Source organism: Fringilla coelebs (assembly GCF_963513975.1).
Source record: "Fringilla coelebs genome assembly, chromosome: 32".
Lineage (NCBI taxonomy): Eukaryota > Metazoa > Chordata > Aves > Passeriformes > Fringillidae > Fringilla > Fringilla coelebs.
In genome coordinates, this window is record NC_140058.1 from 1668795 (window position 1) to 1696762 (window position 27968).

General features: G+C 63.6%; 3 protein-coding genes across 6 annotated transcripts in view; all 3 read left to right on the plus strand.

The window, feature by feature from the left end:
• The window catches only part of DNM2 (dynamin 2), a 29877-nt gene extending 12214 nt beyond the window's left edge, over positions 1–17663 (plus strand). The window contains exons 11-22 of one of the 4 annotated variants that reach the window (XR_014616861.1): positions 140–226; positions 299–369; positions 878–907; positions 2134–2185; positions 6667–6780; positions 9675–9784; positions 9945–10056; positions 12119–12283; positions 13327–13559; positions 14968–15228; positions 16010–16532; positions 16592–17663. Coding sequence is in view for 2 of the 4 variants with exons in the window: in XM_084223941.1 (XP_084080067.1) it covers positions 140–226; positions 299–369; positions 878–907; positions 2134–2185; positions 6667–6780; positions 9675–9784; positions 9945–10056; positions 12119–12283; positions 13327–13559; positions 14968–15228; positions 16010–16076 (1302 nt within the window). In the remaining 2 variants the exon portion in view is untranslated. Of the gene's footprint in view, positions 1–139; positions 227–298; positions 370–877; positions 908–2133; positions 2186–6666; positions 6781–9674; positions 9785–9944; positions 10057–12118; positions 12284–13326; positions 13560–14967; positions 15229–16009 lie in introns of all 4 variants that reach the window. The other 3 variants (XR_014616862.1, XM_084223941.1, XM_084223942.1) reach the window with 3 other exon arrangements.
• Positions 17664–17683: 20 nt separating this feature from the next.
• On the plus strand, positions 17684–20450 carry LOC311164406 (uncharacterized protein; the record flags this gene model as incomplete). The annotated part of the gene is made up of 6 exons (XM_084223847.1): positions 17684–18068; positions 18695–19531; positions 19615–19725; positions 19825–19911; positions 20055–20098; positions 20196–20450. The coding sequence occupies 6 exons, from the start codon at positions 17684–17686 to the stop codon at positions 20235–20237; spliced, it is 1506 nt and encodes a 501-aa protein (XP_084079973.1). The 3' UTR covers positions 20238–20450.
• A 562-nt stretch (positions 20451–21012) lies between these two features.
• Positions 21013–27968, plus strand: part of CARM1 (coactivator associated arginine methyltransferase 1) — a gene marked incomplete at its 3' end in the record, with an annotated part of 7309 nt that continues 353 nt past the window's right edge. Inside the window, 9 exon segments of the mRNA XM_084223848.1 lie at positions 21013–21171; positions 24019–24072; positions 24075–24143; positions 24218–24324; positions 24426–24530; positions 25718–25828; positions 25903–26080; positions 26152–26242; positions 27824–27909. Coding sequence (XP_084079974.1) covers positions 21027–21171; positions 24019–24072; positions 24075–24143; positions 24218–24324; positions 24426–24530; positions 25718–25828; positions 25903–26080; positions 26152–26242; positions 27824–27909 — 946 coding nt within the window. The 5' untranslated portion in view covers positions 21013–21026.

Consider the following 27968-nt stretch of genomic DNA (forward strand, 5'->3'; position numbering starts at 1 on the left):
TGGGATTGGGTGGGGTTGGGTGGGTTTGGGTGGGGTTTGCTGGGATTTGCTGGCGTTTGCTGGGGCGTGCAGCCCTGCTCCCCCCGAGCTGCCTGGCTCCATCCCAGCGCCTCTCCCCGGCCCCTCTCCCCTTCCCCAGCTGGGCTCCTACCCCCGGCTGCGCGAGGAGACCGAGCGCATCGTCACCACCCACATCCGCGAGCGCGAGGGCAAAACCAAGGACCAGGTCAGCCCCCAGCCCGCCCCCAGCCCCCCCAGGGCGGCAATCCCCACCTCCCCTGACTCCTGGTTCCCCCAGATCCTGCTGCTCATCGACATCGAGCTCTCCTACATCAACACCAACCACGAGGATTTCATCGGCTTCGCCAAGTGAGTCCTGTCCCGGGGGGGCCGTTCCCAATTCCTGCCCTCGGGGGTTGTGTTGTCCTGGAGTCTCCCACATCCCAGCAGAGCCTCTGGCACCCGGTTCCCTCAGGTCTGGGCTGTGGGAAGGGGCTGGGAAAAGCTCCAGCCTCAGGAATTCAGGTGAACCCCGGTGGTTCAGGCTCTTGGAACCAGCCTGGAGCTGTCCCAGAGCAGGAATTGCCCCCTGTCCTCTCTGTCCCTCCTCATCCTCTCCCCTGCCACCTTGCCTTGACTCTTCCTGGTGTTTTCCAGCCCCAAACCTCCAGGAAGCTCTCAGACTGCAGCTCAGGGTGCCTGGAGCCCACCCTCCCCCTGCCCCTCAATCTCCCACACTCCTCCTCCTGGGTTTTTTTCTGTCTTCCCCCTTTTTTCTCTCTTTCCTCTCCGGTCACACTCCCTGCTCTCTGCTGTCTCCCCTTGGATCCATCACCTCTCTCTGTCTCTGGACTCTTCTGCTCCTCTCCTGCCCCAGCTGTTTCACTGAGCAGCACGTGGCCACCGGGTGGGTACCGGGGGCAGCTGCCCCTGCCCAGGGCACCCCGGGGGCTTCCCCGGCCTCTGGGGGGGCTGGCAGCTGGGGAGGCTCCCCCCGGGGCTGGGAGCTTCTCCTGGGGTGTGGGATCCTGCAGCTTCTCCTGGGGTCTGGGATCCTGCAGCTTCTCCTGGGGTGTGGCATCCTGGAGCTTCTCCTGGGGTCTGGGATCCTGGAGCTTCTCCTGGGGTCTGGGATCCTGGAGCTTCTCCTGGGGTCTGGGATCCTGGAGCTTCTCCTCCCAGTCCACCCTTGGAACTGGGATCCTGGAGCTTCTCCTGGGGTCTGGGATCCTGGAGCTTCTCCTGGGGTCTGGGATCCTGGAGCTTCTCCTGGGGTCTGGGATCCTGGAGCTTCTCCTCCCAGTCCAGCCTTGGGTTTGGGATCATGGAGCTTCTCTTCCCAGTCCAGCCTTGGGTTTGGGATCATGGAGCTTCTCCTCCCAGTCCAGCCTTGGAACTGGGATCCTGGAGCTTCTCCTCCCAGTTCTGCCTTGGAACTGGGATCATGGAGCTTCTCCTCCCAGTCCAGCCTTGGAACTGGGATCCTGGAGCTTCTCCTCCCAGTCCAGCCTTGGGTTTGGGATCCTGGAGCTTCTCCTGCCAGTTTGGCTGGAGCTCACCTGGCTCAGCCCTGCCCAGGGATCCGGGAGGAGCTGTCGGGATCGGGGCAGGCAGGGAGGGCTTCCCCAGACCCCCCAGACCCCCCAGACCCCCCAGATCCCAGCGCCGGGGTGGGAGTGTCCCCCCTCCACCTCTGCTGCTGCCCCGCTGGGATTCTAACGGATTTCCCGGATTTTGTTCCCGCTCCCGACTAACGGTTCCGCCCCCTCGGTGCTCAGGAGAGACAGGTAGCTTTTCCCTCTGGTGCAGGTAATGCTCGATCCCGATCCCGATCCCGATCCAGGGGGAATTGGGTGTTTCTGGAAGCTCCTGGTGGTCGGAATTCCCCCGGGAACCTGCAGCCGCTCCTCCTCCCCCTGGAGTCCTGGGAATGCCCGCCCCGAGGAGGAGATCCCGGTGTCCCTTCCCCTCTCTGTGCGCTCTGTCCTGGGCAAACCTCGGGAGAAACCTCGGGAGAAACCTCGGGAAGGGGCTCTGGAATGCCGCCCTCGGATCGGCTCCTCCGGGCGCGTGGCCCTCGCTCCCCTTCCTCTTCCCCACCTCAAAATCCCGTTTTTTCTCCCCTTTTCCCAGCGCCCAGCAGCGGAACACGCAGACCAACAAGAAGAGAGCGATCCCCAACCAGGTACAGCTGGGGATTCCCGGAATTCCTCCTGCTCCGAGCTGGGCAGGGGGATCCGAGCCCATCCATAGACTCTGGCAGCCAAGGCCGGGCTTGGGCGTGGAAAGGCAGAGCGGGAGCAGAATTCCCGCCTGAAACCAGCGGGATTTGGGACAAAACGGGCGGGAGGCGCAGCCCTGGGAGCGGGGGTGAGGGACCGGGAACCGGGAGGACCCCGGGATGACCCCGGGCTGTCCCAGGAGGACCCTGGGGCGTCCCCACGGCCGCGTCCCCCCCAGTCCTGCTCCCGGGGGAGTGTGGGGATGAGCAGGAGCAGCCCTCGCTCCCTCCGGAAGCGCTCCGAGGGATTAACGCTGGGAATGACCATTAATAGCATGTAACTGGTTTTCTTCTGCTGTTTTTCCGCTTTTTCCTCCCTTTTTTTTTTTTTGTGCTTCCTGCTCTCTCCCTCTCCTGTCACTTCCGTCCCCTTCCCTGTCTCCTCTTCCTGCTTCTTTTTGTGTTTTTTTCCCCCTTAATCTTGCACACCCAAAGGGGGAGATCCTGGTAAGTACCACGGAGCACCGGGACAGCACCCGGCCCTGCCAGGAGCAGCATCCCCAAAATCCCCCAAAACCGCCCCAAAAGCGCCGCCCCCCCGCTGCCCAGGATGGAGGACGCTGGTGGGAGAGGGGGGATGGGATTCCCAGGGGGAGCAGCCGGGGTCTGCCAGGTGGAAATTGGATTTGTCCCCACCCTGTGCCCCCTCCAGGGGCTTTGGGGTGGGATTCCCAAACTTGGGGAAGCAGGAGACCAAAATCTTTGTGATTCAGCCCAGAACGGCTGTGGGGGGGGGGTGAGGTTCCCTCAATTCCTCTGGGAACACACAGAGGGAAGGGCTGGGAGTTCATGGCTCCCCCCAAATTCCCTTTTTCTGGAGGGATTTGGGGTTCAGCCCTGCCAAATTCCCATCCTGGCTGCTCCGAGCCCACAGAGCTCCTCCCTCCTGGGACAGGGAGGGGCAGCGTTCCCTGCCGGGGGTCCCGGGGGTCCCGGGGGTCCCGGGGGTCCCGATCCCACTGTCAGCGCCCTGGGAACGTGGGAGTGTCTGGGGGGGAATCCCTCCAATCCCCACTTGGGGATTTCTGGGCAGGAAAAGCAGGATGAGGGCTCTGGATGAGGCTGGAATGTCGGAGCTGGGGCAGGGGGAGCTCCCCGCTCTCAGCCCCCCACATTCCCCCGGGGAGCAGCGCTGTGGGTCGGCACGGGAATGTTTGATTCTCCCAAAATTCGATCCCATGGGTCGGCACTGGAATGTTTGATTCTCCCGAAATTCGATCCCGTGGGTCGGCACGGGAATGTTTTATTCTCCCGAAATTCGATCCCGCGGGTGGGCACTGGAATGTTTTATTCTCCCGAAATTCGATCCCGCGGGGCCGCGGCTCCTCCCGGGAGGGTTTGTCCCTCCCGTTCCGTGGGTCCCAGCGCAGATCCGGCCTTTTCCCGGCCCCTCAGACACTCCCACTTCCTCTGGAGGTTCCTGGGGAGCCCCGGCACCCCCCGAGCTCCGGGCAGGGCCCTTCCCTCCCTCGGGATCGCGGCGGGAAGGGGGGAGAGCTGGGAATTGGGGATGGGCGCCCTGCCGAGCCCCAGACCAGCCCCGTTTTCACCAAAATCCAGCGGTTTTAAAGGAACTTCTCCCTCCTGCTCCTGGGCTTTTCCTGGAGCTCCTGCTGGGCTGCCCAGACCCTCTCCCCGTTCCATGTAACCCCTCAGAACTCCCCCCTCTCCCATTCCCTGCTCCCCTTTTTCCTTCCAACCCCTTTTCCTCACCACCCCTTTCCCCAATAACCCCCCAAGCCCCCCGACCCCTCTGCCTGTGCTCCCATCCCTTTCCCACTGCACAGCCCCGACCCTCCCTCTCCCCCTTCCCACCACAGTTCCTTTAAAACCCCCTCGGATCCAGTCCCAGGCTGGTTCCCAGACAGGAAGGGGGCTCTGGAAAGGGTGGAATCCCCCTCCCCACAATTCCCGGGCTCTCCAAGGGGTGGAATCCCCCTCCCCACAATTCCCGGGCTCTCCAAGGGCTGGAATCCCCCTCCCTGCCATTCCCGGGCTCTCCCAGGGGTGGAATCCCCCTCCCCACAATTCCCGGGCTCTCCAAGGGATGGAATCCCCCTCCCCACAATTCCCAGGGTCTCCAAGGGCTGGAATCCCCCTCCCCACAATTCCCAGGGTCTCCAAGGGGTGGAATCCCCCTCCCCACAATTCCCGGGCTCTCCAAGGGATGGAATCCCCCTCCCCACAATTCCCAGGGTCTCCAAGGGCTGGAATCCCCCTCCCCACAATTCCCGGGCTCTCCAAGGGGTGGAATCCCCCTCCCCACAATTCTGGGCTCTCCAAGGGGTGGAATCCCCCTCCCCACAATTCCCAGGGTCTCCAAGGGGTGGAATCCCCCTCCCCACAATTCCTGGGCTCTCCAAGGGCTGGAATCCCCCTCCCCACAATTCCTGGACTCTCCAAGGGCTGGAATCCCCCTCCCCACAATTCCCAGGGTCTCCAAGGGGTGGAATCCCCCTCCCCACAATTCCCGGGCTCTCCATCCTTCCCGCGCTCCGCCGCAGCTCCGCCTTCGCTCCTTCCTCGCCCCCGGGGCTCTGCCGTGGCTCCCGCGCTGGAAACCCGACCCCAGCCCCGGCTTGGGGGGCCCGGGACCCCCGGGACCCCCGGGGAGCCTCGACAGGCTCTAACCCGGCCTCTAACCCGGCCCTGCCCCTGCCCGGGGCTGCTCCCGCCGCGGCCGCGCTTCCCGCTGAGCCCTGGCACTAACCCGGGGTGGGACGGGACGGGATGGGATGGGATGGACTGGGAAGGGCCGGGGATGGGCCAGGATAACCCCGGGATGGGCTGGGAATGAGGGATGAGGTGCTGGGATCCAGCTGTGAGATCCAGATGTTGGACCCAGCTGTGTCATCCAGATGTTGGACCCAGCTGTTTGATCCAGATGTTGGACCCAGCTGTTTGATCCAGATGTTAGACCCAGCTGTGTGATCCAGATGTTGGATCCAGCTGTTTGAGCCAGATGTGAAATCCAGATGTTGGATCCAGCTGTTTGAGCCAGATGTGAAATCCAGATGCTAGATCCAGCTGTGTGATCCAGATGTGAAATCCAGATGTTAGACCCAGCTGTGTGATCCAGATGTGAAATCCAGATGTTAGACCCAGCTGTGTGATCCAGATGTGAAATCCAGATGTTAGACCCAGCTGTTTGATCCAGATGTTGGATCCAGCTGTGTGAGCCAGATGTGAAATCCAGATGTTGGATCCAGATGTGAGATCCAGATGTGAGATCCAGATGTTGGATCCAGCTGTGTGATCCAGATGTTGCATCCAGCTGTTTGATCCAGATGTGAGATCCAGATGTGAGATCCAGATGCTGGATCCAGCTGTTTGAGCCAGATGTGAAATCCAGATGTTGGATCCAGCTGTGAGATCCAGATGTGAGATCCAGATGTTGGATCCAGCTGTTTGAGCCAGATGTGAAATCCAGATGTTAGACCCAGATGTTGGATCCAGATGCTGGATCCAGCTGTGTGATCCAGATGTTGCATCCAGCTGTTTGATCCAGATGTGAAATCCAGATGTTAGATCCAGATGCTGGATCCAGCTGTTTGAGCCAGATGTGAAATCCAGATGTTGGATCCAGATGCTGGATCCAGATGTGAGATCCAGATGTTGGATCCAGATGTTGCATCCAGCTGTTTGATCCAGATGTTGGATCCAGATGTGAGATCCAGATGCTGAATCCAGCTGTTTGAGCCAGATGTTGGATCCAGCTGTGTGATCCAGATGTGAGATCCAGATGCTGGATCCAGCTGTGTGAGCCAGATGTGAAATCCAGATGCTGGATCCAGATGCTGGATCCAGATGCTGGATCCAGCTGTGTGAGCCAGATGTGAAATCCAGATGTTAGACCCAGCTGTTTGATCCAGATGTTGGATCCAGCTGTGAGATCCAGATGTTGGATCCAGCTGTGAGATCCAGATGTTGGACCCAGCTGTGTGATCCAGATGTGAAATCCAGCTGTTGGATCCAGATGTGAAATCCAGCTGTTGGATCCAGATGTGGGACCCTGCTGAGGGATCACTCCGGGATCCAGCTATGGGATCCTCTGGGATCCAGCTGTGGGATAATTGTGTGGTTCAGCTGTGCGATCTAGCGGGGGGGGATCCAGCTGTGGGTGGAGCTCTGGGATCCAGCTGTTGGATCCCACTGTGGGCTCCAGCTGCAGCTCCAGCTGCGGCTCCATCCGTGACCCAGCTGTGGCCCGGCCGTGACCCAGCTCTGGGATCCAGCTGCGGCTCTAGCTGTGGCCCAGCCGTGACCCGGCTGTGGATCCAGCTGTGACCCAGCTGTGGATGCAGCTCTGGGCCCCAGCTCTGGGATCCAGCTGTGATCCAGCTGTGATCCAGCTGTGACCCGTGCCTCCCGCCGCGGCGCTGCAGGTGATCCGCCGGGGCTGGCTGACCATCAACAACATCAGCATCATGAAGGGCGGCTCCAAGGAGTACTGGTTCGTGCTGACGGCCGAGTCGCTCTCCTGGTACAAGGACGAGGAGGTACGGCCGGGAAAACGGGGGGAAACGGGGAGAATCCGGGGGAAAAATGGGGAAAATCCGGGGGAAAACGGGGAAAATCCGGGGGAAAACAGGGAGTAATCTGGGGGAAAACGGGGAAAATCCAGGGGGAAACGGGGAAAATCCGGGATTCTGGGGGAAAACGGGGGAAATCCGGGATTCTGGGGGGAAAACGGGGCAGATCCAGGATTCCAGGGGAAACGGGGAAAATCCGGGGGGAAAACGGGGAAAATCCGGGATTCTGGGGGGAGAACGGGGCAGATCCGGGGGGAAAACGGGGCAGATCTGGGATTCCAGGAGGAAAACGGGGAAAATCCGGGATTCCAGGGGGAAAACGGGGAAAATCCGGGGCTCGGGGGAGGAAAACGGGGCAAATTTGGGATTCTGGGGGGGAAACGGGGCAGATCTGGGGCTCTTGGGGGGGTAAACGGGGGAAATCCGGGGTGCGAGAAGGAAAAATGGGGGAAATCTGGGGCTCCTGGGGAAAAACAGAGCAAATTTGGGATTCTGGGGGAAAACGGGGCAGATCCAGGGCTCTGGGGGGGAAACGAGGGAAATCCGGGGCTCTTGGGGGAAATATGGGGAAAATCTGGGGTTCCAGAAGGAAAAACGGGGAAAATCCCGGCAGATCCCCCCCTTTGTCCTGCTGGCCAGGGCGCTCCAGACCCCCCCTCATTCCCAAAGATTCCTCAGGGGTGTTCCAGACCCCCCCTCAGGGCTCTCCAGACCCCTCCCCATTCCCAAGGATTCCTCAGGGGTGTTCCAGACCCCTCCCCATTCCCGAAGATTCCTCGGGGTTTCCCTGGGCCGGGCCGGGGCAGCTCCAGCCCCTCCCCGCGGTTTTGGGGAGGTTTTGGCTTTTCCAGCCCTCCCGGCCCCGCCGTTCCCGTTCCCGCTCCTCCCCTGCCGTCCCCGGGGGTCTGGGGGGGCCCGTCCCGGGCTCGGGGGGGCTCTGGAGGGGCCGGAGCCCGCACAGGCTCAGGGAAGGACACACGGACACCGAGTTTATTTCCCGGGAAGCTCCGGGCACGGCTCGCCGCAGCCCGTCCCGCTTTTCCTTTGTTCCTCCGGCCTCTTCCAGGCGGATTCAAAGCCCCGCAGCACCCCCGACCCACCCAAATCCCCCCCAAATGCCCCCCAAATCCCACCCCCACCCCCCCAAATCCCACCCCGACCCACCAAATCCCCCCCAAATCCCCCCCAAATCCCACCCGAGCCCTCCCGGTTTCCTGCGGGGCCTCTCCAGGGGGAAGGAACGAACGGGATGAATGAGGCTCTGTCCTCCCGCCACTCCCGGAGCCCCCATCCCCAAAATCCCAGGGACACCGACGGGGCACGGCCCCCCCGGGCCCCCCCCGGGTCCCCCCCGGGCCCTCCCGCCTCCTCGGCCCCCGGGAAATCCCCACGAAAAGGTTCGGGATGGGCCGGGAAAGGCGGGATTCCCGGGAAAGGAGAGCAGCAATGGCTGGGAAGCATTTGGGAGAGTCCCAAAAAGGGGCAATTTCTGGGAAAGGATGATTCCCAAAAAAGGGGCAATTCCCAGGAAAGATTCCCAGAAAAGGGGTGATTTCCAAAAAGGGGGAATTCCTGGGAAAGGATGATTCCCAAAAAGGGGCAATTCCCAGGAAAGATTCCTGGAAAAGGGGTGATTTCCAAAAAGGGGGAATTCCCGGGAAAGGAGGGAATCCCAGGAAGGATTCCCAGGAAAAGGGGCAATTCCCGGGAAGGGGAAGGGGCGATTCCTGGGAAAGGACAATTCCCAGTGAGGGGCAATTCCAGGAAAAGGGGCGATTCCCGGGAAAGGACAATTCCCAAAAAGGGGCAATTCCCAGGGAAGGAGCGATTCCCAGTGAGGGCAATTCCCGGGAAAGGACGATTCCCAGTGAGGGCAATTCCCAGGAAAGGACGGTTCCCAAAAAGGGGGAATTCCCGGGGAAGGAGTGATTCCCAGGAAAGGAGCAATTCCCAAAAAGGGGCAATTCCCAAAAAGGGGCAATTCCCAGGAAAGGAGCGATTCCCAAAAAGGGGCAATTCCCAGGAAAGGAGCGATTCCCAAAAAGGGACAATTCCCAAAAAGGGGCAATTCCCAGGAAAGGAGCAATTCCCAAAAAGGGGCAATTCCCAGGAAAGGACGATTCCCAAAAAGGGGCAATTCCCAGGAAAGGAGCAATCCCCCCTTACCTGCGCAGCCCCGGCTGCGGCGCCGCCCGCGCCGGCGTAACCAATGTGCAGACTACTGTACATCCCTTCCCACCTGAACAGGTAGTCTGAACACTGGGAACGCCGGCCCGGCTCTGCCCATCCCCCGGGCCCGGGGGGGTCCTGCCCCCTCCCCTCGGGGCTCCGGGGCCGGTTTTGGGGGGGGTCTCCGTCCCGGGGCCGCGGCTTTGTCCGGTCCTGACGTGGCAGCGGCTCCCGCTGGAAGAGCTCTGCGGGTTTGTCAGGAAATCGCGTGGGGAGGGGGCGGGGGGCCGGCCCCGGGTTCGTGGCCTCTCCACAAAGGCCAACGTCACTTTTTGGGACCATCTGGAGACAAAAGTGGAGCTGGAGCTGCTCCTAAACAGTTCCAGATGTTGCCGTTCCGGCGGGCCCCTGGCTGGAAGCGGCTCCCAGGCTCCTTCCAGACGCATTCCTGGGGAGCTGTGCTGGAGCAGGGTGGGCTCCGGGGGGGTCCGACCCCGTCCCAAATCCCAGAGCAGCACCCACAGGGATCCCCGATCCCTCCCACAGCAATTCCCCATCCCGGCCTCCAGGGATCTCCCCTGGAGCCTTTTCCAGCAGGAGTTTGGGGGCTGCAGTTCCCCAGCCCGGGGTTTGTTCCCCCTCCTTGGCCTTCGGGAGGCTCATCCCCGCTTCCCTCTCATCCCCTTTCCCAGGAGAAGGAGAAGAAGTACATGTTGCCTTTGGATAACCTGAAAATCAGGGACGTGGAGAAGGGATTCATGTCCACCAAACACATCTTCGCCATCTTCAACACGGAGCAGAGGTGGGGAATCCTCCCGGGCGGGCTCCTGCTGCTCAGGGATTTCCCCTTCCCTGGCTCCCAGCTCCTCCTGGAGGCTGCAGGGGGCTTTATCCAGCATTCCCGGGGGGATCCTGGGGGGATCCGGGGCTCTGGGCTGACCCCCAGCCCCCCTGCCCCGCAGGAACGTGTACAAGGACCTGCGGCAGATCGAGCTGGCCTGCGACTCGCAGGAGGACGTGGACAGCTGGAAAGCGTCCTTCCTGCGGGCTGGGGTTTATCCTGAGAAGGACCAGGTCAGTGGGAGCCCCGCGGGGCTGGGAGCAGCCAGGAGCACCCCAGGACTCCCTGGAGATGTGGGATGAGATCCCCGGGGGGCTGCTGGCTGGATCCCGGCGGTTCCGGGCTGTGGGATGACCCCAGGATGGGGAATAGGGCTGGAACGGGCTTTGGGATGACCCCAAAGATGGGAATGGGGCTCTGGGATGACCCCAGGATGGGAATGGGGCTCTGGGATGATCCCAGGATGGGAATGGGGTCAAGGACAGGCTCTGGAATGACCCCAAGGGTGGGAATGGGGTCAGGAACGAGCTCTGGGATGACCCCAGGATGGGAATGGGGTCAAGGACAGGCTCTGGAATGACCCCAAGGATGGGAATAGGGCTGGAACGGGCTCTGGAATGACCCCAAGGATGGTAATGGGGTCAGGAACAGGCTCTGGGATGACCCCAGGATGGGAATGGGGCTCTGGGATGACCCCAGGATGGGAATGGGGCTCTGAAATGACCCCAGGATGGGAATGGGGTCAGGAACAGGCTCTGGGATGACCCCAAAGATGGGAATGGAGCTCTGTGATGACCCCAAAGATGGGAATGGGGCTCTGGAATGACCCCAAAGATGGGAATGGGGCTCTGGGATGACCCCAAAGATGGGAATGGGGCTCTGGAATGACCCCAAAGATGGGAACAGGGTCAGGAACGAGCTCTGGAATGACCCCAGGATGGTAATGGGGTCAGGAACGGGCTCTGGGATGACCCCAGAGATGGGAATGGGGATGGAACAGGCTCTGGAATGACTCCAAGGGTGGGAATGGGGTCAGGGACGGGCTCTGGAATGACCCCAAAGATGGGAATGGGGCTCTGGGATGACCCCAGGATGGGAATGGGGTCAAGGACAGGCTCTGGAATGACCCCAAGGGTGGGAATGGGGTCAGGAACGAGCTCTGGGATGACCCCAGGATGGGAATGGGGTCAAGGACAGGCTCTGGAATGACCCCAAGGATGGGAATAGGGCTGGAACGGGCTCTGGAATGACCCCAAGGATGGTAATGGGGTCAGGAACAGGCTCTGGGATGACCCCAGGATGGGAATGGGGCTCTGGGATGACCCCAGGATGGGAATGGGGCTCTGAAATGACCCCAGGATGGGAATGGGGTCAGGAACAGGCTCTGGGATGACCCCAAAGATGGGAATGGAGCTCTGTGATGACCCCAAAGATGGGAATGGGGCTCTGGAATGACCCCAAAGATGGGAATGGGGCTCTGGGATGACCCCAAAGATGGGAATGGGGCTCTGGAATGACCCCAAAGATGGGAACAGGGTCAGGAACGAGCTCTGGAATGACCCCAGGATGGTAATGGGGTCAGGAACGGGCTCTGGGATGACCCCAGAGATGGGAATGGGGATGGAACAGGCTCTGGAATGACTCCAAGGGTGGGAATGGGGTCAGGGACGGGCTCTGGAATGACCCCAAAGATGGGAATGGGGCTCTGGGATGACCCCAGGATGGGAATGGGGCTCTGGGATGATCCCAGGATGGGAATGGGGTCAAGGACAGGCTCTGGAATGACCCCAAGGGTGGGAATGGGGTCAGGAACGGGCTCTGGAATGACCCCAAGGATGGGAATGGGGTCAGGGATAGGCTCTGGGATGACCCCAGGATGGGAATGGGGTTCTGGAATGACCCCAGGATGGGAATGGCGTCAGGGACAGGCTCTGGGATGACCCCAGGATGGGAATGGGGCTCTGGAATGACCCCAAAGATGGGAACGGGGCTCTTGAATGACCCCAAAGATGGGAATGGGGCTCTGGAATGACCCCAGGGTGGTAATGGGGTCAGGAACGGGCTCTGGGATGACCCCAAAGATGGGAATGAGGTCTGGGATGACCCCAAGGATGAGAATGGGGTTAGGAATAGGCTCTGGAATGACCCCAAGGATGGGAATGGGGTCAGGACAGGCTCTGGGATGACCCCAGGAATGACCCCAGGATGGGAACGGGGCCGGGAAGGCCCTGCTGGGGCAGGGGGATCCCTCCTGCCCCCCCCGCTGCCAGGGCTGACCCTTCCCTGCCGTTGCAGACGGAGAGCGAGGACGGCGCCCAGGAGAACACCTTCTCCATGGACCCCCAGCTGGAGAGGCAGGTGGAGACCATCCGGAACCTCGTGGATTCCTACGTGGGGATCATCAACAAATCCATCCGGGACCTGATGCCAAAGACCATCATGCACCTCATGATCAACAATGTGAGGGGAAAGGGGATGGGGAGGGGGAGAAAGGGGGGTGGGGAGGGGGGAAAGGGGATGGGGAGGGGGGAAAGGGGATGAGGAGGGGGAAACGGGCTGGGGAGGGGGAAAAGGGGATGGAGAGCAGGGAAAAGGGGCTGGAGAGGGGGAAAAGGGGATGGAGAGCAGGGAAAAGGGGCTGGGGAAGGAGAGGAAAGGCTGGGGAGGGGGGAAAGGGGATGGAGAGCAGGGAAAAGGGGATGGAGAGTTGTAAAAAGGGGTTGGAGAGCTGTGGGAGTAGCTGAAGGGGCTCAGCCTGGCAAAAGGAGGTTCTAGGGGGATTCTCCCAGCTCCTGACAATTCCTTGGAAGGCAGCCAGGGTTGATCCTTCCTCCCAAAGGGGACAGGACGAGAGGAAATGGCCTCAAACTGTGTTCAGGCTGGATTTGGGGAGAATTCTGGAGTTTTCCAGGGTGGCACAGGGTGTGGTGTCCCCTCCCTGGAGAGCAGGCACAGGGTGTGGTGTCCCCTCCTGGGGAACAATTACAGGGTGTGGTGTCCCCTCCCTGGAGAGCAGGCACAGGGTGTGGTGTCCCCTCCTGGGGAGCAGCACAGGGTGTGGTGTCCCCTCCTGGAGAGCAGTTACAGGGTGTGGTGTCCCCTCCCTGGAGAACAGGCACAGGGTGTGGTGTCCCCTCCCTGGAGAACAATTACAGGGTGTGGTGTCCCCTCCTGGGGAGCAGTTACAGGGTGTGGTGTCCCCTCCCTGGAGAACAGGCACAGGGTGTGGTGTCCCCTCCCTGGGGAGCAGGCACAGGGTGTGGTGTCCCCTCCCTGGAGAGCAGTTACAGGGTGTGGTGTTCCCCTCCTGGAGAGCAGTTACAGGGTGTGGTGTCCCCTCCTGGGAAGCTCCCTCAGAGCCCTGCAGGTGCCACCTGGGGACAGCGACCGGGACAGGCCCCAACCCAAAACCTCCGCTCCCCACCCCGTTCTGCCCCCGTTCCCCGACCCGGAGCGCTCCCAGCCCCTCAGCAGCGCCCCCCATCCCTCCCCTGCGCCCCCAGACCAAGGATTTCATCCACTCGGAGCTGCTGGCCTTCCTGTACTCGTCGTCGGACCAGGGCAGCCTGATGGAGGAGTCGGCGGAGCAGGCGCAGCGCCGCGACGAGATGCTGCGCATGTACCACGCGCTGAAGGAGGCGCTGGCCATCATCGGCGACATCAGCACCAGCACCGTCACCACGCCCGTGCCCCCGCCCGTGGACGACACCTGGCTGCAGCCCGGGGCCTCCCACAGGTGGGGAGGGGGGCTGGGGGTTCCCCAGGGGGCGTTGGGGGGGTTGCTGCAGGGTTTGGGGCTCCCCAGTGGGGTTTGGGGTTCCCCAAGGGGGTTTGCTGCAGGGTTTGGGGGGTTTGGGGTTCCCCAGGGGGGTTTGCTGCAGGGTTTGGGGCTCCCCAGTGGGGTTTGGGGTTCTCCAGTGGGGTTTGGGGTTCCCAGGGGGGGTTTGGGGGGTTGCTGCAGGGTTTGGGGTTCCCCAGTGGGGTTTGGGGTTCCCCAGTGGGGTTTGGGGTTCCCCAAGGGGGTTTGCTGCAGGGTTTGGGGGGTTTGGGGTTCCCCAGGGGGGTTTGCTGCAGGGTTTGGGGCTCCCCAGTGGGGTTTGGGGTTCTCCAGTGGGGTTTGGGGTTCCTCAAGGGGGGTTTGGGGGGTTGCTGCAGGGTTTGGGGCTCCCCAGTGGGGTTTGGGGTTCTCCAGTGGGGTTTGGGGTTCCCCAGGGGGGTTTGCTGCAGGGTTTGGGGCTCCCCAGTGGGGTTTGGGGTTCTCCAGTGGGGTTTGGGGTTCCCCAGGGGGGTTTGCTGCAGGGTTAGGGGCTCCCCAGTGGGGTTTGGGGTTCTCCAGTGGGGTTTGGGGTTCCCCAGGGGGGTTTGCTGCAGGGTTTGGGGCTCCCCAGTGGGGTTTGGGGTTCTCCAGTGGGGTTTGGGGTTCCCCAGGGGGGGTTTGGGGGGTTGCTGCAGGGTTTGGGGTTCCCCAGTGGGGTTTGGGGTTCCCCAGAGGGGTTTGCTGCAGGGTTTGGGGGGTTTGGTTTCCCCAAGGGGGGTTTGGGGTTCCCTGGGGAGGGTTGGGGTTCCCCGGGTGGGGGTTTGGTGTTCCCCAGGGGGGGTTTGGGAGGTTTGGGGCTCCCCAAGAGGCGTTTGGGGTTCTACAAGGGGGGTTTGGGGTTTCCCAGGGGGGTTTGGGAGGTTTGGAGTTCCCTGGGGGAGTGTTGGGGTTCCTCAGGGGGGTTTGGGTGGTTTGCTGCAGCATTTGGGGGCTTCATGCTGACCAGTCCCATGTCCATTCCCATCCCATATACATCCCATGTCTATCCCATGTCCGTTCCCACCCCGTGTCCATCCTGCTGACCAGTCCCATGTCCATTCCCACCCCATGTCCATCCCATGTCCATCCCGTGTCCATCCCCACCCTGCTGACCGTCCCATGTCCATTCCCATCCCATTCCCACCCCATGTCCATCCCATTTCCATCCCGTGTCCATTCCCACCCCATTCCCACCCCATGTCCATCCTGCTGACCAGTCCCATGTCCATTCCCATCCCATTCCCACCCCATGTCCATCCCCACCCCGCTGACCGTCCCATGTCCATTCCCACCTCATGTCCATCCCGTGTCCACCCCCACCCCGCTGACCACCCCGTTCCGTCCGCAGCCCGCCCCCGCAGCGCCGGCCGCCCTCGGCCCTGCTCCCGCCGGGCCGCCCCCCGTCCCTGCGAGCCCCGGCCCCGGGGCCGCCGCTGCTGCCGCTGCCCGGGGGGGCCCCGCCCGGCCCGGCCCCGCCCGCCTTCGCCGCGCCCCCCATCCCCTCCCGCCTCGGCCCCTTCGCCGCCGCCAGCGACCCCTTCACGGCCCCGCCCCAGATCCCCGCCCGGCCCGCGCGCATCCCGCCGGGAATCCCGCCCGGAGTGCCCAGGTGAGAGCGACAGCGGGGCTGGGGGCTGCTGGGGAGGGCGGGGATCCACTGGGACGGGCTGGGATATACTGGGATTACACTGGGATGGGCTGGGATATACTGGGATGGACTGGGATATACTGGGATTACACTGGGGAGGGCGGGGATCCACTGGGATGGACTGGGATATACTGGGATTAAACTGGGATGGGCTGGGATCCACTGGGACAGGCTGGGAGCCGCTGGGGAGGGCGGGGATCCACTGGGGAGGGCTGGGATCCACTGGGATGGGCTGGGATATACTGGAATTACACTGGGGAGGGCAGGGATCTACTGGGATCCACTGGGATGGGCTGGGAGCCTCTGGGATCCACTGGGACGAGCTGGGATTACACTGGGGAGGGCTGGGATACACTGGGATCCACTGGGATTGCACTGGGGAGGGCTGGGGTCCACTGGGGAGGGCGGGGATCCACTGGGATCCACTGAGACGGGCTGTGAGCCACTGGGGAGGGCTGTGAGCCACTGGGGAGGGTGAGGATCCATTGTGGAGGGCTGGAATCCACTGGGAAGGGCTGGGATCCTCTGAGATCTGGTACAGGCATGGGTTGGGATCCACTGGAATCTACTGGAGTGGTCTGAGATCAGCTGGGGATCCACTGGGGAGGGCTGGGACCCACTGGGATTGGTTGGGATCCACTGGAGTCTCACCAGGGTCTATTGGGGTCTCCCTGGGACCCCCCAGGATCCCCCCAGGATCCCCCAGGACCCCCGGTCCCTCAGCCCCCCCTTTCCCCCACAGGAGGCCCCCGGCGGCCCCGAGCCGCCCGACCATCATCCGCCCCGCCGAGCCCTCCCTGCTGGATTAACCCCGGGATCCGCCGGATCCGCGGGATCCACCCCCTGTGCCGCCGCCCCGGAACGGGGAGAAACGGGGAAAAACGGGGAGAAACGGGGAAAAACCGACCCAGAGCCAGCCTGGGGCTCCCGGGGTGATCCCGGGGCTGATCCCGGATCCCATCCTGGGGTGATCCCAAATCCTGGAGCTGATCCCAAATCCTGGGCTGATCCCAGGGCTGATCCCAGATCCTGGGGCTGATCCTGGGGCAGATCCTGGATCCCATCCCGGGCTGATCCCAAATCCTGGGCTGATCCCAGGGCTGATCCCAGATCCCAGGGCTGATCCCAGATCCTGGGGCTGATCCCAGATCCCATCCCAGGCTGATCCCAGATCTTGGGGCTGCTCCTGGGCTGATCCCAGAGCCCATCCCAGGCTGATCCCAGATCCTGGGGTGATCCCAGATCCCATCCCGGGCTGATCCCAGGTCCTGGGGTGATCCCAGAGCCCATCCCGGGCTGATCCCAGGTCCTGGGGTGATCCCAGATCCCATCCCGGGCTGATCCCAGATCCTGGGCTGATCCCAGATCCCATCCCAGGCTGATCCCAGATCCTGGGCTGATCCCAGATCCCATCCTGGGCTGATCCCAGATCCTGGGCTGATCCCAGATCCCATCCCGGCGGGGGCAGCTCCCGGGCAGGTCCCAGCAGCTGATCCTGGCAGCTCTGGGGCCCTCCCGGTGCCCCCCGGGACGGATTTTGGGGTGGGGGCAGGGGGGGGAACTTTGCACTTTGTCAGAATTCTCGAGGGGGGAGGGCCCGGCCCCGCCTCTGCCTTCCTCTCCCCTCCTCCTCCTCCCCCTCCTCCCCCCCGGCCCTTCCCGGGTTTTCCATTCCCGGATTCAGGGGATTCCGCCCCAAACCCGCCCGCGGCTCCTCCCCCGCCCCCTCCCAGGGGTTTTGGGTTTTTCTTTTTTGGTTTTTGGGGTTTTTTTAAAAGAATTGGGGTTTTTGAGCAGGGGAAAACACTGGAATTCCCAGAGGGATTCAGCAAGGATCCCAATTCCCTGAGAACCTCAGGAATTTCACCCCGGGAATTACCCGGGAGAGGAGGAGGAGGGAGAGGGGGAGGAAGCTGCGCCCCCCTCCGGGGTGGGGGAGGGGGCTTTGCTCTGGAAGCTTCTCCCCCTCCCCTCCCCCCCACCCCCGTTCCCGATCCCGCTCCGCCGGGAGCCGAGGTTGTAAATATTTTTACAGACTTGTATTAATTGTATAAAAAAAAAACCCATTAAAAAAAAGAGGGAAAAAGGAAAAAAAAAACCACAAAAAACAAACCAGGAAAAAAAAAAAAAAAAGAAACAGAAAAAGAGAGAAACAAATCGCGGCCCAGCAATAATGTGGATTTTTCCAACCCCCCCCGGCCCCGGTGCCTTAACGACCCCCCGGCTCGGGGGGGCCAATTAATCCATTAACGAGCCGGGGGCGGTTTTGGGGGGGCGGCTCCGGCCCCCCCCGGGGGTCCCCCCGAAGTGCCTCCGCTCCGCGTCCCATTAATGAACTAAAAACCGGCAAAAAAATCCGAATAAAGGGAAAAAAAAATCCAAAACCGAGTGAGGTGTGGAATTCCGGGGGGCGGAAATGGGGCAGGGGGTTCAGGGCGTGGCCGCCCCCGTTCCCACCGGATCCAGCCCGGTCCCGGGGTGCAGAACGGATAAAAAACGGTTAAAAAATCCCAACTTGAATTCGTGTGCGTCGGGACGGGAGAGCCGCGGGGCCCACCCCGAGCACCGGGACTGGATCCGGGGCGATCCGCCCCAATCCCGGACGGGATCCGCCGCGCGCGGTCCCCGGGAATCCCGCCGGGATCCGCCATGGACGCCGCCATGGGCGCCGCCATCGCCGCGCGACGCCACTCAGAAAGGGCCCCCCCCGGGGCTGCCCGCGGCGGTGCCTGAGGCGGGAGGTGACCCAAGGACCCCGCCTGAGGGCGATCCCGGTGAGCGGATCCCGGTGGCAGATCCCGGTAAACGATCCCGGTGAGCGATCCCAGTGGAGAATGCCCGCGGTTCCCCCAGTCGCGGATCCCGGAGTTTTTCAGGCGCCGTCGGGGCCGCCCGAGGCGCGGGGTCCTCTCCTGTCTCCTCCACGCTCATTGGCTGATCCCTTCCCGCCGTCCTGAGCTCTGATTGGTCAGCGCGAACTTGGGCCCGCCCCCTCCTCAGCGCGCGGGGTTGGCGAGCGCCCCCTGGCGGAGCCGGCGTCCCACAATGCACCGCGCGGGGGATTTGGGGAATTTGGGGCAAATTTGGGGAATTTGGGGCGGATTTTCAGGTCCGGGGGGAAAATTGGGAGAAATTCGGAGACCTGGGGGAAGATCTGGGGAAGCTCGGGGCTGATTTGGGGGTGGGGGCAGCTTTGAGGTGTTTCAGGGCAGATTTGGGGGGTTTGAGGCAGATTTTGGGGTCCAGGGGCAGATCTGGGGGCGCAGCTCCCCTCCTCCCCCCTTCCACATGAAAATCGCGACAATTTCAGATCTCACAGAAATCCCAGCCTGGAGCATTCCCTCCCCCCCTCCCCTCCCCGAGCTCGGAGCTTTGGGTGCAAAAAGCCCAATTTTTGCGCAATGGCTGAAAAGTTCCATTTCCTGAGGCCGAGCGGGCGCTTCCTTCCTGCGCCCCGAGCCCCGGCCCGGCGGCCCCGGCCGAGCCCCGCCGGTCCCGGCCGATCCCAGCCAGCCCTCGGTCCCGGGGAGCGCCCGGAGCCGGAGGAGGAGGAGGATGAGGATGAAGATGAAGTTGAGGTTGGCGTTTCTGCTCCTCGTGGCTGCGGCCTCGTGCTTGAGCGAGACCGGGCACGATCCCGGCGAGGATTCCCGCCAGAATTCCCGGGATCTCCGGGATTCCCCCCGCGATTCCCCCCGGAATTCCTCCCGCGATTCCCCCCAGGATTCCCTCCGGGATCTCCGGGATTCCCCCCGGGATTTCCCCCGGGATTTCCCCCGGGATTCCCGCCGGGGTTCCCGCCGGGGTTCCCCCCGGAATTCCTCCCGCGATTCCCCCCAGGATTCCCTCCGGGATCTCCGGGATTCCCCCCGGGATTTCCCCCAGGATTCCCCCCGGGATTCCCCCCGGAATTCCTCCCGCGATTTCCCCCGGGATTCCCCCCGGGATTCCCGCCGGGGTTCCCGCCGGGGTTCCGGTACCGCCGCCCCGAGGCTCCTCCCGGCGCCGCTGCTGCTCCGGCTGCCCCCGGAGCCGGGGCCGCCCCGGATCCGCTGCCTGGCCCCGCGGCGCTTCACCGGCAGCACCTTCGAGCTCCTCCGGGGGGTCCCGGCGCTCCCGGTGCGGAGCCTCCCCGCCGCTGCCGACCGGCACTGGGCCGAGTTCGCCCTGCCCGGAGCCGCCGGCTGCTTCCGCTGCCGGTACCGGAGCCACAACGGCAGCGCCTGGCTGGAGTCGGAGCTGAGCCCCGGCACCGGCGGCTCCGGTGGGTGCGGGGAAACCCGCGGGGCATCCCCGTCCCGCATCCCGGGGCTGGCCCGGAGCCGAATTCGGGGTTTTTCTCCCCAGAGTTGAGCGATGCTGAGTGTCAGCCGAGCACCGACACCGGCACCGGCACCGGCGCGGGACCCACACCCACTGCCGGGACCCCGTGGAACGGCACCGGGACCCTGCGGAACGGTACCGGCACCGGCAGCGCCCGGGGCTGATCCCTGTCACGGTGCCGGTTCTGGATCCCGGTACCGGATCCCGGTGATCCCGTTCCTCTCTCCCTTCCAGATCCTCCCTGGCTCCTCCCGGTCTCGGTCGGTGTCGCCGTCCCGGGGCTGCTGCTGCTGCTGGGGGCTGCAACGGTGGCCGGGCAAGGTGGGAGGGGGCTCGGAACCGGGAACCCCGGGGGGCTCGGAACCGGGAATTTGGGGGGCTCGGAACCGGGAACCCCGGGGGGCGCCCAGGGACCCCCACTCCACTCTGCTGCCCCCCCGGTGCCACCGGTTCTGTCCTCACAGGCCTCCGGCGGCGGCGTGCACGGAGCCACACGGTGCCGGCCCCGGTAAGGCCGGACCGCCGTGACCCCAAATCCCCCCCGGAGCCCTCGGCCCCACCCCGGGCCCCCCAAAATCCAACCCGCGCCCCTCCTGTCCCGGCAGAGCTTCCCCTTGGCCCCCGCGCCGACGTCGCCGTCCCCGTGAAAGCTCCCGGTTGTGCCCCGCTCCGTCCCGGTGAGGACACGGAGCCGGGAGCGCGCCCCGGTGTCCCCGTGGATCGAGGCTGGCCCTGGATCCGGTCACCGGGAGCCCTCCGGGAGGACCCTCCCCCCCATCTCCGGTGCTGCCGGGGCTCCACCGGACTCTCTCAAATAAAGGTGCCACATTCCCGGTGTCCCGTTCCCATTCCCGGTGTCCTGTTCCTATTCCCGGTGTCCCGCTCCCGTTCCCGGTGTCCTATTCCCGGTGTCCCGTTCCCATTCCCGGTGTCCCGCTCCCGGTGTCCCATTCCCAGTGTCCCATTCCCGTTCCCGGTGCCCCGTTCCCATTCCCGGTGTCCCGCTCCCGTTCCCGGTGTCCAGTTCCCATTCCCAGTGTCCCGTTCCCGGTGCCCCGTTCCCATTCCCGTTGTCCCGGTCCCGTTCCCGGTGCCCCGTTCCCGTTGTCCCGTTCCCGGTGCCCCGTTCCCATTCCCGGTGTCCCGTTTCCATTCCCGGTGCCCCGTTCCCATTCCCGGTGTCCCGCTCCCGGTGTCCCGTTCCCGTTGTCCCGTTCCCGGTGCCCCGTTCCCATTCCCGGTGTCCCGTTCCCGGTGCCCCGTTCCCGTTGCCCTCCCGTCCGCCAGGGGGCGCACCACCCCTTCCCGCCGCCGGGATTTGGGGGCGTGGCCACCACCGGGGGGGCGTGACCACCCCGGGCGGGTCCCGGGTCGGGGTGGGCGTGGCGCGGGTCGGGGGCGGGGCCCCGGGTGGGCGGGGCGCGGCGCGGTCCAAGATGGCCGCGGTGTCGGTGTTCCCCGGCGTGCGGCTCCTCACGGTCGGGGACGCCAACGGGGAGATCCAGCGGCACCAGGAGCAGCAGCCGCTGCGCCTCGAGGTCCGCACCGGCCCCGACAGCGCCGCCATCGCCCTCTACGGCCGTGAGTGCGCGCGGGGGCCCGGGCGGGGCGGGGGGCCCGGCGGGGGAGGGGGAGCGGGGGGCTGAGGGGATGGGGGAGGGGCCCCGAGGGGTCGGGGGGCGCGGGGGGGGCCCCGAGGGGGCTCCGGGGATGGGGAGGGGGCGGGAAGGGGCCCCGAGGGGTCAGCGGGGGGCTGGGGGGGCCCCGAGGGGTCGGGGGGGTTTGGGGGGTCTGGGGGCGCGGGGCTGGGGGGGGGTCGGGGGTTCAGGGCCGGGGGGGGGGCTGGGCTGGCCTGGGGGGGGTCCAGGGAGGGGCTGGGGGGGCTTTGAGTGTCCGTCACCTCTGGGGGGTCTCGGCCCGCCGCCCCCTCCCCATCCCCCTTCAGCGGGGGCCGTTCGGGGGGTGGGGAGGGGTCCCGGACCCCCGGCGTTTTCCGGCGGCTGCGGAAAGTTGGTTCCCATCCCCCCTCCCCTCCTGGCCACTTTTGCCCGGATCGGCCCCAATTCCGTGACCTTCCGGGCACCCCCGGTTCCGGGGGCGCGGGGGGCGGCGGCGCCGCCGGCTCCTCTTTGTCTCGGTTTTCCGTTCCTGGGGCTTCTCCCTCCGTTCCTCCCCGGGCCCGCCGCCTCCTGCGCTTTGTGCTCGGGATTCCCGCCGCTCCCGGGGCCGATCCGGGCCGGGCGGCGACCCCCGGCCCCCTCCCCTCGGCGCTGGCGGCCTCATTAACCGGCGGCGCTAATTAACGCGCGGCCGTGACACCGATGCCGGGGAGGGAAACTGAGGCACGGCGGCTCCTCCCGGTGCCGGCCCGGCCCGTTCTCCGCCCGGAGCCGCCTTTGTGTGCTCCGGGGGGCTCCGGGGGGCTCCGCCGCTCCTTTCATCGCCCACAAAGAGCCGCGGGGTCCCCGCTCCCGGCCCGGTACCGGCGGCCGTTCCCGCTGCGAGCCGCCGCTCCCGTAACTTCCCGCGGCCGCCGGGCCCCGGGGGGACACCGGCAATGCTGGGTCCGGTTTATCCGGCCGGGGGCACCGCGGGGGCCGCTCCCGGCTCCGGGGATGGCTCCGGGATGGCTCCCGGTGCCCGGGGCGGTTTCTGCCCCCCGGGATGGCTCCCGGGGCAGCTCCCGGTTCCCGGCGCGATCCCAGCCCCTCCATCCGTTCCCGTGCACCCGCGGCCCCCAAATCCCCGTTTCTGTCGGGAACTCCGGCCGCCCCCCCCGGGCCGTGCGTTAGGAGCCCTCCCCCGCCGCAATTAGAGGTTAATTAGGTTAATTGCGCTTTATCCCGCTCTGTGGGGAGGGTTCGGCACCGGCACCGGGGCGGGGGCCGGGCCCGGCGCTCCCCTCACTTTTCTCTCTGTCCCCTCCCTTTTTTCTCCCATCCCTCCCCATTTTCCCGCCCCGTTCTCTCTCCCCACACCCTCCTCTCCCGTTTCCCCCAAATTCCCTTTTTTTCCCATTTTTCCTCCCCATCCCTGTTTTTTTACCCCCCCTTACTCCCGTTTTTCCCCATTTCCACCCCTCCTTCCCGGTTTTTCCCATTTCCCCGCTCCCCATTCCCATTTTCCCTATTTCCCCCCCATTGCTGGTTTTTTTTCTCCCCCCATTCCCGTTTTTCCCCGTTCCTATTTCCCCCCCCACTCCCCTTTTCCCCCCCTTTCCCCCATTTTTCCCCATTTTCCCCCTATTTTCCCTGTTTCCCCCCCATTTTCCCCCCATTCCCGTTTTTCCCCATTCCTGTTCTCCCCCCCACTCCCCTTTTTCCCCGTTTTTCCCCCCTTTCTCCCCCTTTTTCCCCCCATTCCCCCTTTTCCCCCTTTTTCCCTGTTTTTCCCCCCTTTTTCCCCATTTTCCCTCCTTTTTCCCCCGTTTTTCCCCCATTCCCGTTTTTCCCCGTTCCCATTTCCCCCCTTTTCCCCCCCTTTTTCCCCATTTCCCCCCTTTTTCCCCCGTTTTCCCCATTCCCATTTTTCCCCCATTCCCGTTTTTCCCCGTTCCCATTTCCCCCCGTTTTTCCCCGTTCCCATTTCCCCCCGTTTTTCCCCATTCCCATTTTTCCCCATTCCCGTTTCCCCCCATTTCCCCCCTTTTTCCCCCGTTTTCCCCATTCCCATTTTTCCTCCATTCCCGTTTTTCCCCCTTCCCATTTCCCCCCGTTTTTCCATATTTCCCCCCATTTTTCCCCATTTCCCCCCTTTTTCCCCCGTTTTCCCCCCATTCCTGTTTTTCCCCATTCCCGTTTCCCCCCGTTTTCCCCATTTTCCCCCCATTTTCCCCTGTTTTTACCCCATTCCCATTTTTCCCCATTCCTGTTTCCCCCCGTTTTTCCCCATTTCCCCCCTTTTTCCCCATTTTCCTCATTCCTGTTTCCCCCCCACACTCCCCTTTTCCCCGTTCCCCCCCGTTTTTCCCCATTTCCCCCATTTCCCCCCATTTTTCCCCATTTCCCCCCTTTTCACCCCTGTTTTTCCCCATTTCCCCCCGTTTTCCCCCGTTTTCCCCCATTCCCATTTTTCCCCATTCCCGTTTCCCCCCATTTTTCCCCTTTTCCCCCCCTTTTTCCCCATTTCCCCCCTTTTTCCCCCGTTTTCCCCATTCCCATTTTTCCCCCATTCCCGTTTTTCCCCGTTTCCCCCCATTTCCCCCCTTTTCCCCCCGTTTTTCCCCATTTCCCCCCGTTTTCCCTTATTCCCATTTTTCCCCCATTCCGTTTTTCCCCATTTCCCCCCGTTTCCCCCCTTTTTCCCCGTTTTTCCCCATTCCCGTTTCCCCCCATTTCCCCCGTTTTTCCCCGTTTTCCCCCATTCCCGTTTCCCCCCGTTTCCCCCCGTTTTTCCCGTTTTCCCCCTTTTTCCCCCGTTTCCCCCCAGATGAGGAGGTCTGCGTCTTCAAGTGCTCCGTCTCGCGCGACACCGAGTGCAGCCGGGTGGGAAGCAATCCTTCATCATCACGCTGGGCTGCAACAGCGTGCTGCTGCAATTCGGGACCCCCACCGGTGCGGACCCCCTCCCCGCGCCCCCCCGGACCCCCGGGACCCCCGGTGACCCCGGACCCCCCCTGTCCCCCCAGATTTCTGCTCCTTCTACAACATCCTGAAGAACTGCCGCGGCCACAACACCGAGCGCTCCGTCTTCAGCGAGCGCACCGAGGAGTCCTCGGCCGTCCAGTACTTCCAGGTGGGCTCCCCGTCCTTTTGGGGGGCTGCCCCCTCCTTTTGGGGGGCTGCCCCTCCTTTTGGGGGGCTGCCCAGCTCAGGGGCTGTCCGTCTGTCCGGCAGTTCTACGGGTACCTGTCGCAGCAGCAGAACATGATGCAGGACTACGTGCGCACGGGGACGTACCAGCGGGCGATCCTGCAGAACCACAGCGACTTCAAGGACAAGGTCGGGGGCTTTGGGGGGGTTCAGCTCCTTCTGGGGGGGTTCAGCTCGTTTGGGGGGGTCTCAGCTCATTTTGGGGGGGTTTCAGCTCGTTTGGGGGGGTCTCAGCTCATTTTGGGGGGGTCTCAGCTCATTTTGGGGGGGTCTCAGCTCATTTTGGGGGGGTTTCAGCTCATTTTGGGGGGGTTCAGCTCATTTTGGGGGGGGTTCAGCTGATTTTGGGGGGTTTCAGCTCGTTTGGGGGGTTTCAGCTCCTTCTGGGGGGGGTTCAGCTCCTTCTGGGGGGGGTTCAGCTCCTTCTGGGGGGCTTCAGCTCCTTTTGGGGGGGGTTCCACTCCTTTTGGGGGGGGGTTCAGCTCATTTTGGGGGGGTTTCAGCTCATTTGGGGGGGTTTCAGCTCATTTTGGGGGGGCTTCAGCTCCTTTGGGGGCATTTCAGCTCCTTTTGGGTGGGTTCAGCTCCTTTTGGGTGGGTTCAGCTCCTTTTGGGGGGGGTTCAGCTCCTTTTGGGGAGTTCAGCTCCTTTTGGGGATTTCCGCTCCTTTTGGGGGAACCCAGCTCCTATTGGGGGGGGTTCAGCTCCTTTTGGGGATATTAATTTCCTTTTGGGGGGATTCAGTTCCTTTTTGGAAGATCTCACTCGGTTTTTGTTGAGACTGGCCTGCTTTTAGGGGGGAAGACTGGCTTGGGGTTTGGTGGGATCTGGTTGAGGTTTGGGGGAATCTGGCTCCGTTTTGGGGTAATCTGCCTCTGTTTTTGGGGGAATCTGGCCACTTTCTGGGGGGAATCTGGCTGCTTTTGGGGGCAATCTGGCTGGGTTTTGGGCAGGCTGCAGCTTGGGTTCAGGCGCGAACCCTGGCTCACCTTCTGGAGAACCTGCCCCGTTTTTTGGGAAGCCTGGCTCACTTTTGGGACCAACCAGGCCGAGTTTGGGCTCTGGCTGCAGCTGCAGCAGCAGCACAGCTTCACCCCCGGGCAGGAAATGGGGCTGGGGTCCTGGGGGAGCACACCTGGGCTGGGGTCCTGGGGGAGCACACCTGGGCTGGGCCGGGACAGCCGTTCCCGCGCCGCGTTAAACCCGGGCTCAAACCCGGCTCAGCCCCGGGCTCAGCGGGGCTTTGGGCCCCCCGATCCCCGGGGTCAGCCCGGGGGGCTCCTGCAGGGGGGTCCCACTGCCCCCCGCCCCCCCAGATCGTGCTGGACGTGGGCTGCGGCTCGGGGATCCTCTCCTTCTTCGCCGCGCAGGCGGGCGCGCGCAAGATCTACGCCGTGGAGGCCAGCACCATGGCCCAGCACGCCGAGGTGAGCCGGGGGGGCTCCCCGGGACCCCCGGGGGGGGTCCCACGGCCTGACCCCCTCCCCTCACCCCCACCCAGGTGCTGGTGAAGAGCAACAACCTGACGGAGCGGATCGTGGTGATCCCGGGCAAGGTGGAGGAGGTGTCGCTGCCCGAGCAGGTGGACATCATCATCTCGGAGCCCATGGGCTACATGCTCTTCAACGAGCGCATGCTGGAGAGCTACCTGCACGCCAAGAAGTACCTGAAGCCCAGTGGTGAGCAGGGGGGGGGTCCTGGGGGGCCCTGGGGCCGCGGGACCCCCGGCTCCAAGGCTGTCCCTCCGCAGGGAACATGTTCCCCACCATCGGGGACGTGCACCTGGCGCCCTTCACGGACGAGCAGCTCTACATGGAGCAGTTCACCAAGGCCAACTTCTGGTGAGCCTGCACGGGCACACAGCCAGTTCCCAGGCCCAGACCCAGTTCCCGGTTCCCAGGCCCAGTTCCCATTCCAGTTCCCAGGCCCAGTCCCAGTTCCCAGGCCCAGTCCCAGTTCCCAGGCCCAGTCCCAGTTCCCATTCCAGTTCCCAGTCCCAGTTCCAGTTCCCAGGCCCAGTTCCCACTCCAGTTCCAGTTCCCATTCCAGTTCCCAGGCCCAGGCCCAGTTTGGGGTTGGTCTCCCAGTCCCATTCCCAGTCCCAGTTCCCATTCCCAGTCCCTGTTTCCAGTCCCAATTCCCATTCCCTCCTTCCACAGCGTTGACCGCTTCCCATTCCCATTCCCAGTTCCCATTCCTTTTCCCAGTTTGTGGTTGGTCTCCCAGTCCCATTCCCAGTCCCATTCCCCATTCCCAGTTTGGGGTTGCTCTCCCATTCCCAGTTCCCATTCCCAGTTCCAGTTCCCAGTTCCCAGTCCCCATTCCCAGTTTGGGGTTGGTCTCCCAGTCCCATTCCCAGTTCCATCCCCAGTCCCATTCCCAGTTCCCAGTTCCAGTCCCATTCCCAGTCCCATTCCCAGTCCTATTCCCATTCCCAGTTCCCATTCCCAGTCCCAGTCCCAGTCCCCAGTCCCAGTCCCATTCCAGTTTGCCCCCCCAGGTACCAGCCCTCCTTCCATGGCGTCGATCTCTCCCCATTCCAGTCCCATTCCCAGTTTGAGGTTGCTCTCCCAGTCCCATTCCCATTCCCAGTTCCCAGTCCCCATTCCCAGTCCCATTCCCAGTCCCAGTCCCATTCCCAGTTCCCATTCCCATCCCCAGTCCCAGTCCCCAGTCCCAGTCCCATTCCCAGTTTGCCCCCCCAGGTACCAGCCCTCCTTCCACGGCGTCGATCTCTCCCCATCCCCATTCCAGTTCCCATTCCCATTCCCAGTCCCGTTCCCAGTTTGGGGTTGCTCTCCCACTCCCAGTCCCATTCCCAGTTCCCATCCCCAGTCCCATTCCCAGTTCCCAGTTCCAGTCCCATTCCCAGTCCCATTCCCAGTCCTATTCCCATTCCCAGTTCCCATTCCCAGTCCCAGTCCCCAGTCCCAGTCCCATTCCCAGTTTGCCCCCCCAGGTACCAGCCCTCCTTCCACGGCGTCGATCTCTCCCCATTCCCAGTTCCCATTCCCAGTCCCAGTTCCAGTCCCATTCCCAGTTCCCAGTCCCAGTCCCATTCCCAGTTTGCCCCCCCAGGTACCAGCCCTCCTTCCACGGCGTCGATCTCTCCCCATCCCCATTCCCAGTTCCCATTCCCATTCCCAGTCCCGTTCCCAGTTTGGGGTTGCTCTCCCACTCCCAGTCCCATTCCCAGTTCCCAGTCCCAGTCCCAGTCCCCATTCCCATTCCCAGTTCCCAGTTCCCAGTTCCAGTCCCATTCCCAGTTTGCCCCCCCATGTACCAGCCCTCCTTCCACGGCGTCGATCTCTCCCCATTCCCAGTCCCATTCCAGTCTGGGGTTGGTCTCCCAGTCCCATTCCAGTTCCCAGTCCCATTCCCAGTTCCCAGTCCCAGTTCCCATTCCCAGTTTGCCCCCCCAGGTACCAGCCCTCCTTCCACGGCGTCGATCTCTCGGCGCTGCGCGGCGCCGCCGTGGACGAGTACTTCAGGCAGCCCGTGGTGGTGAGTGACCCCGGGGGGCTCTGGGGGGCTCTGGGGGTCTCTGGGGGGCTCTGGGGGTCCCTG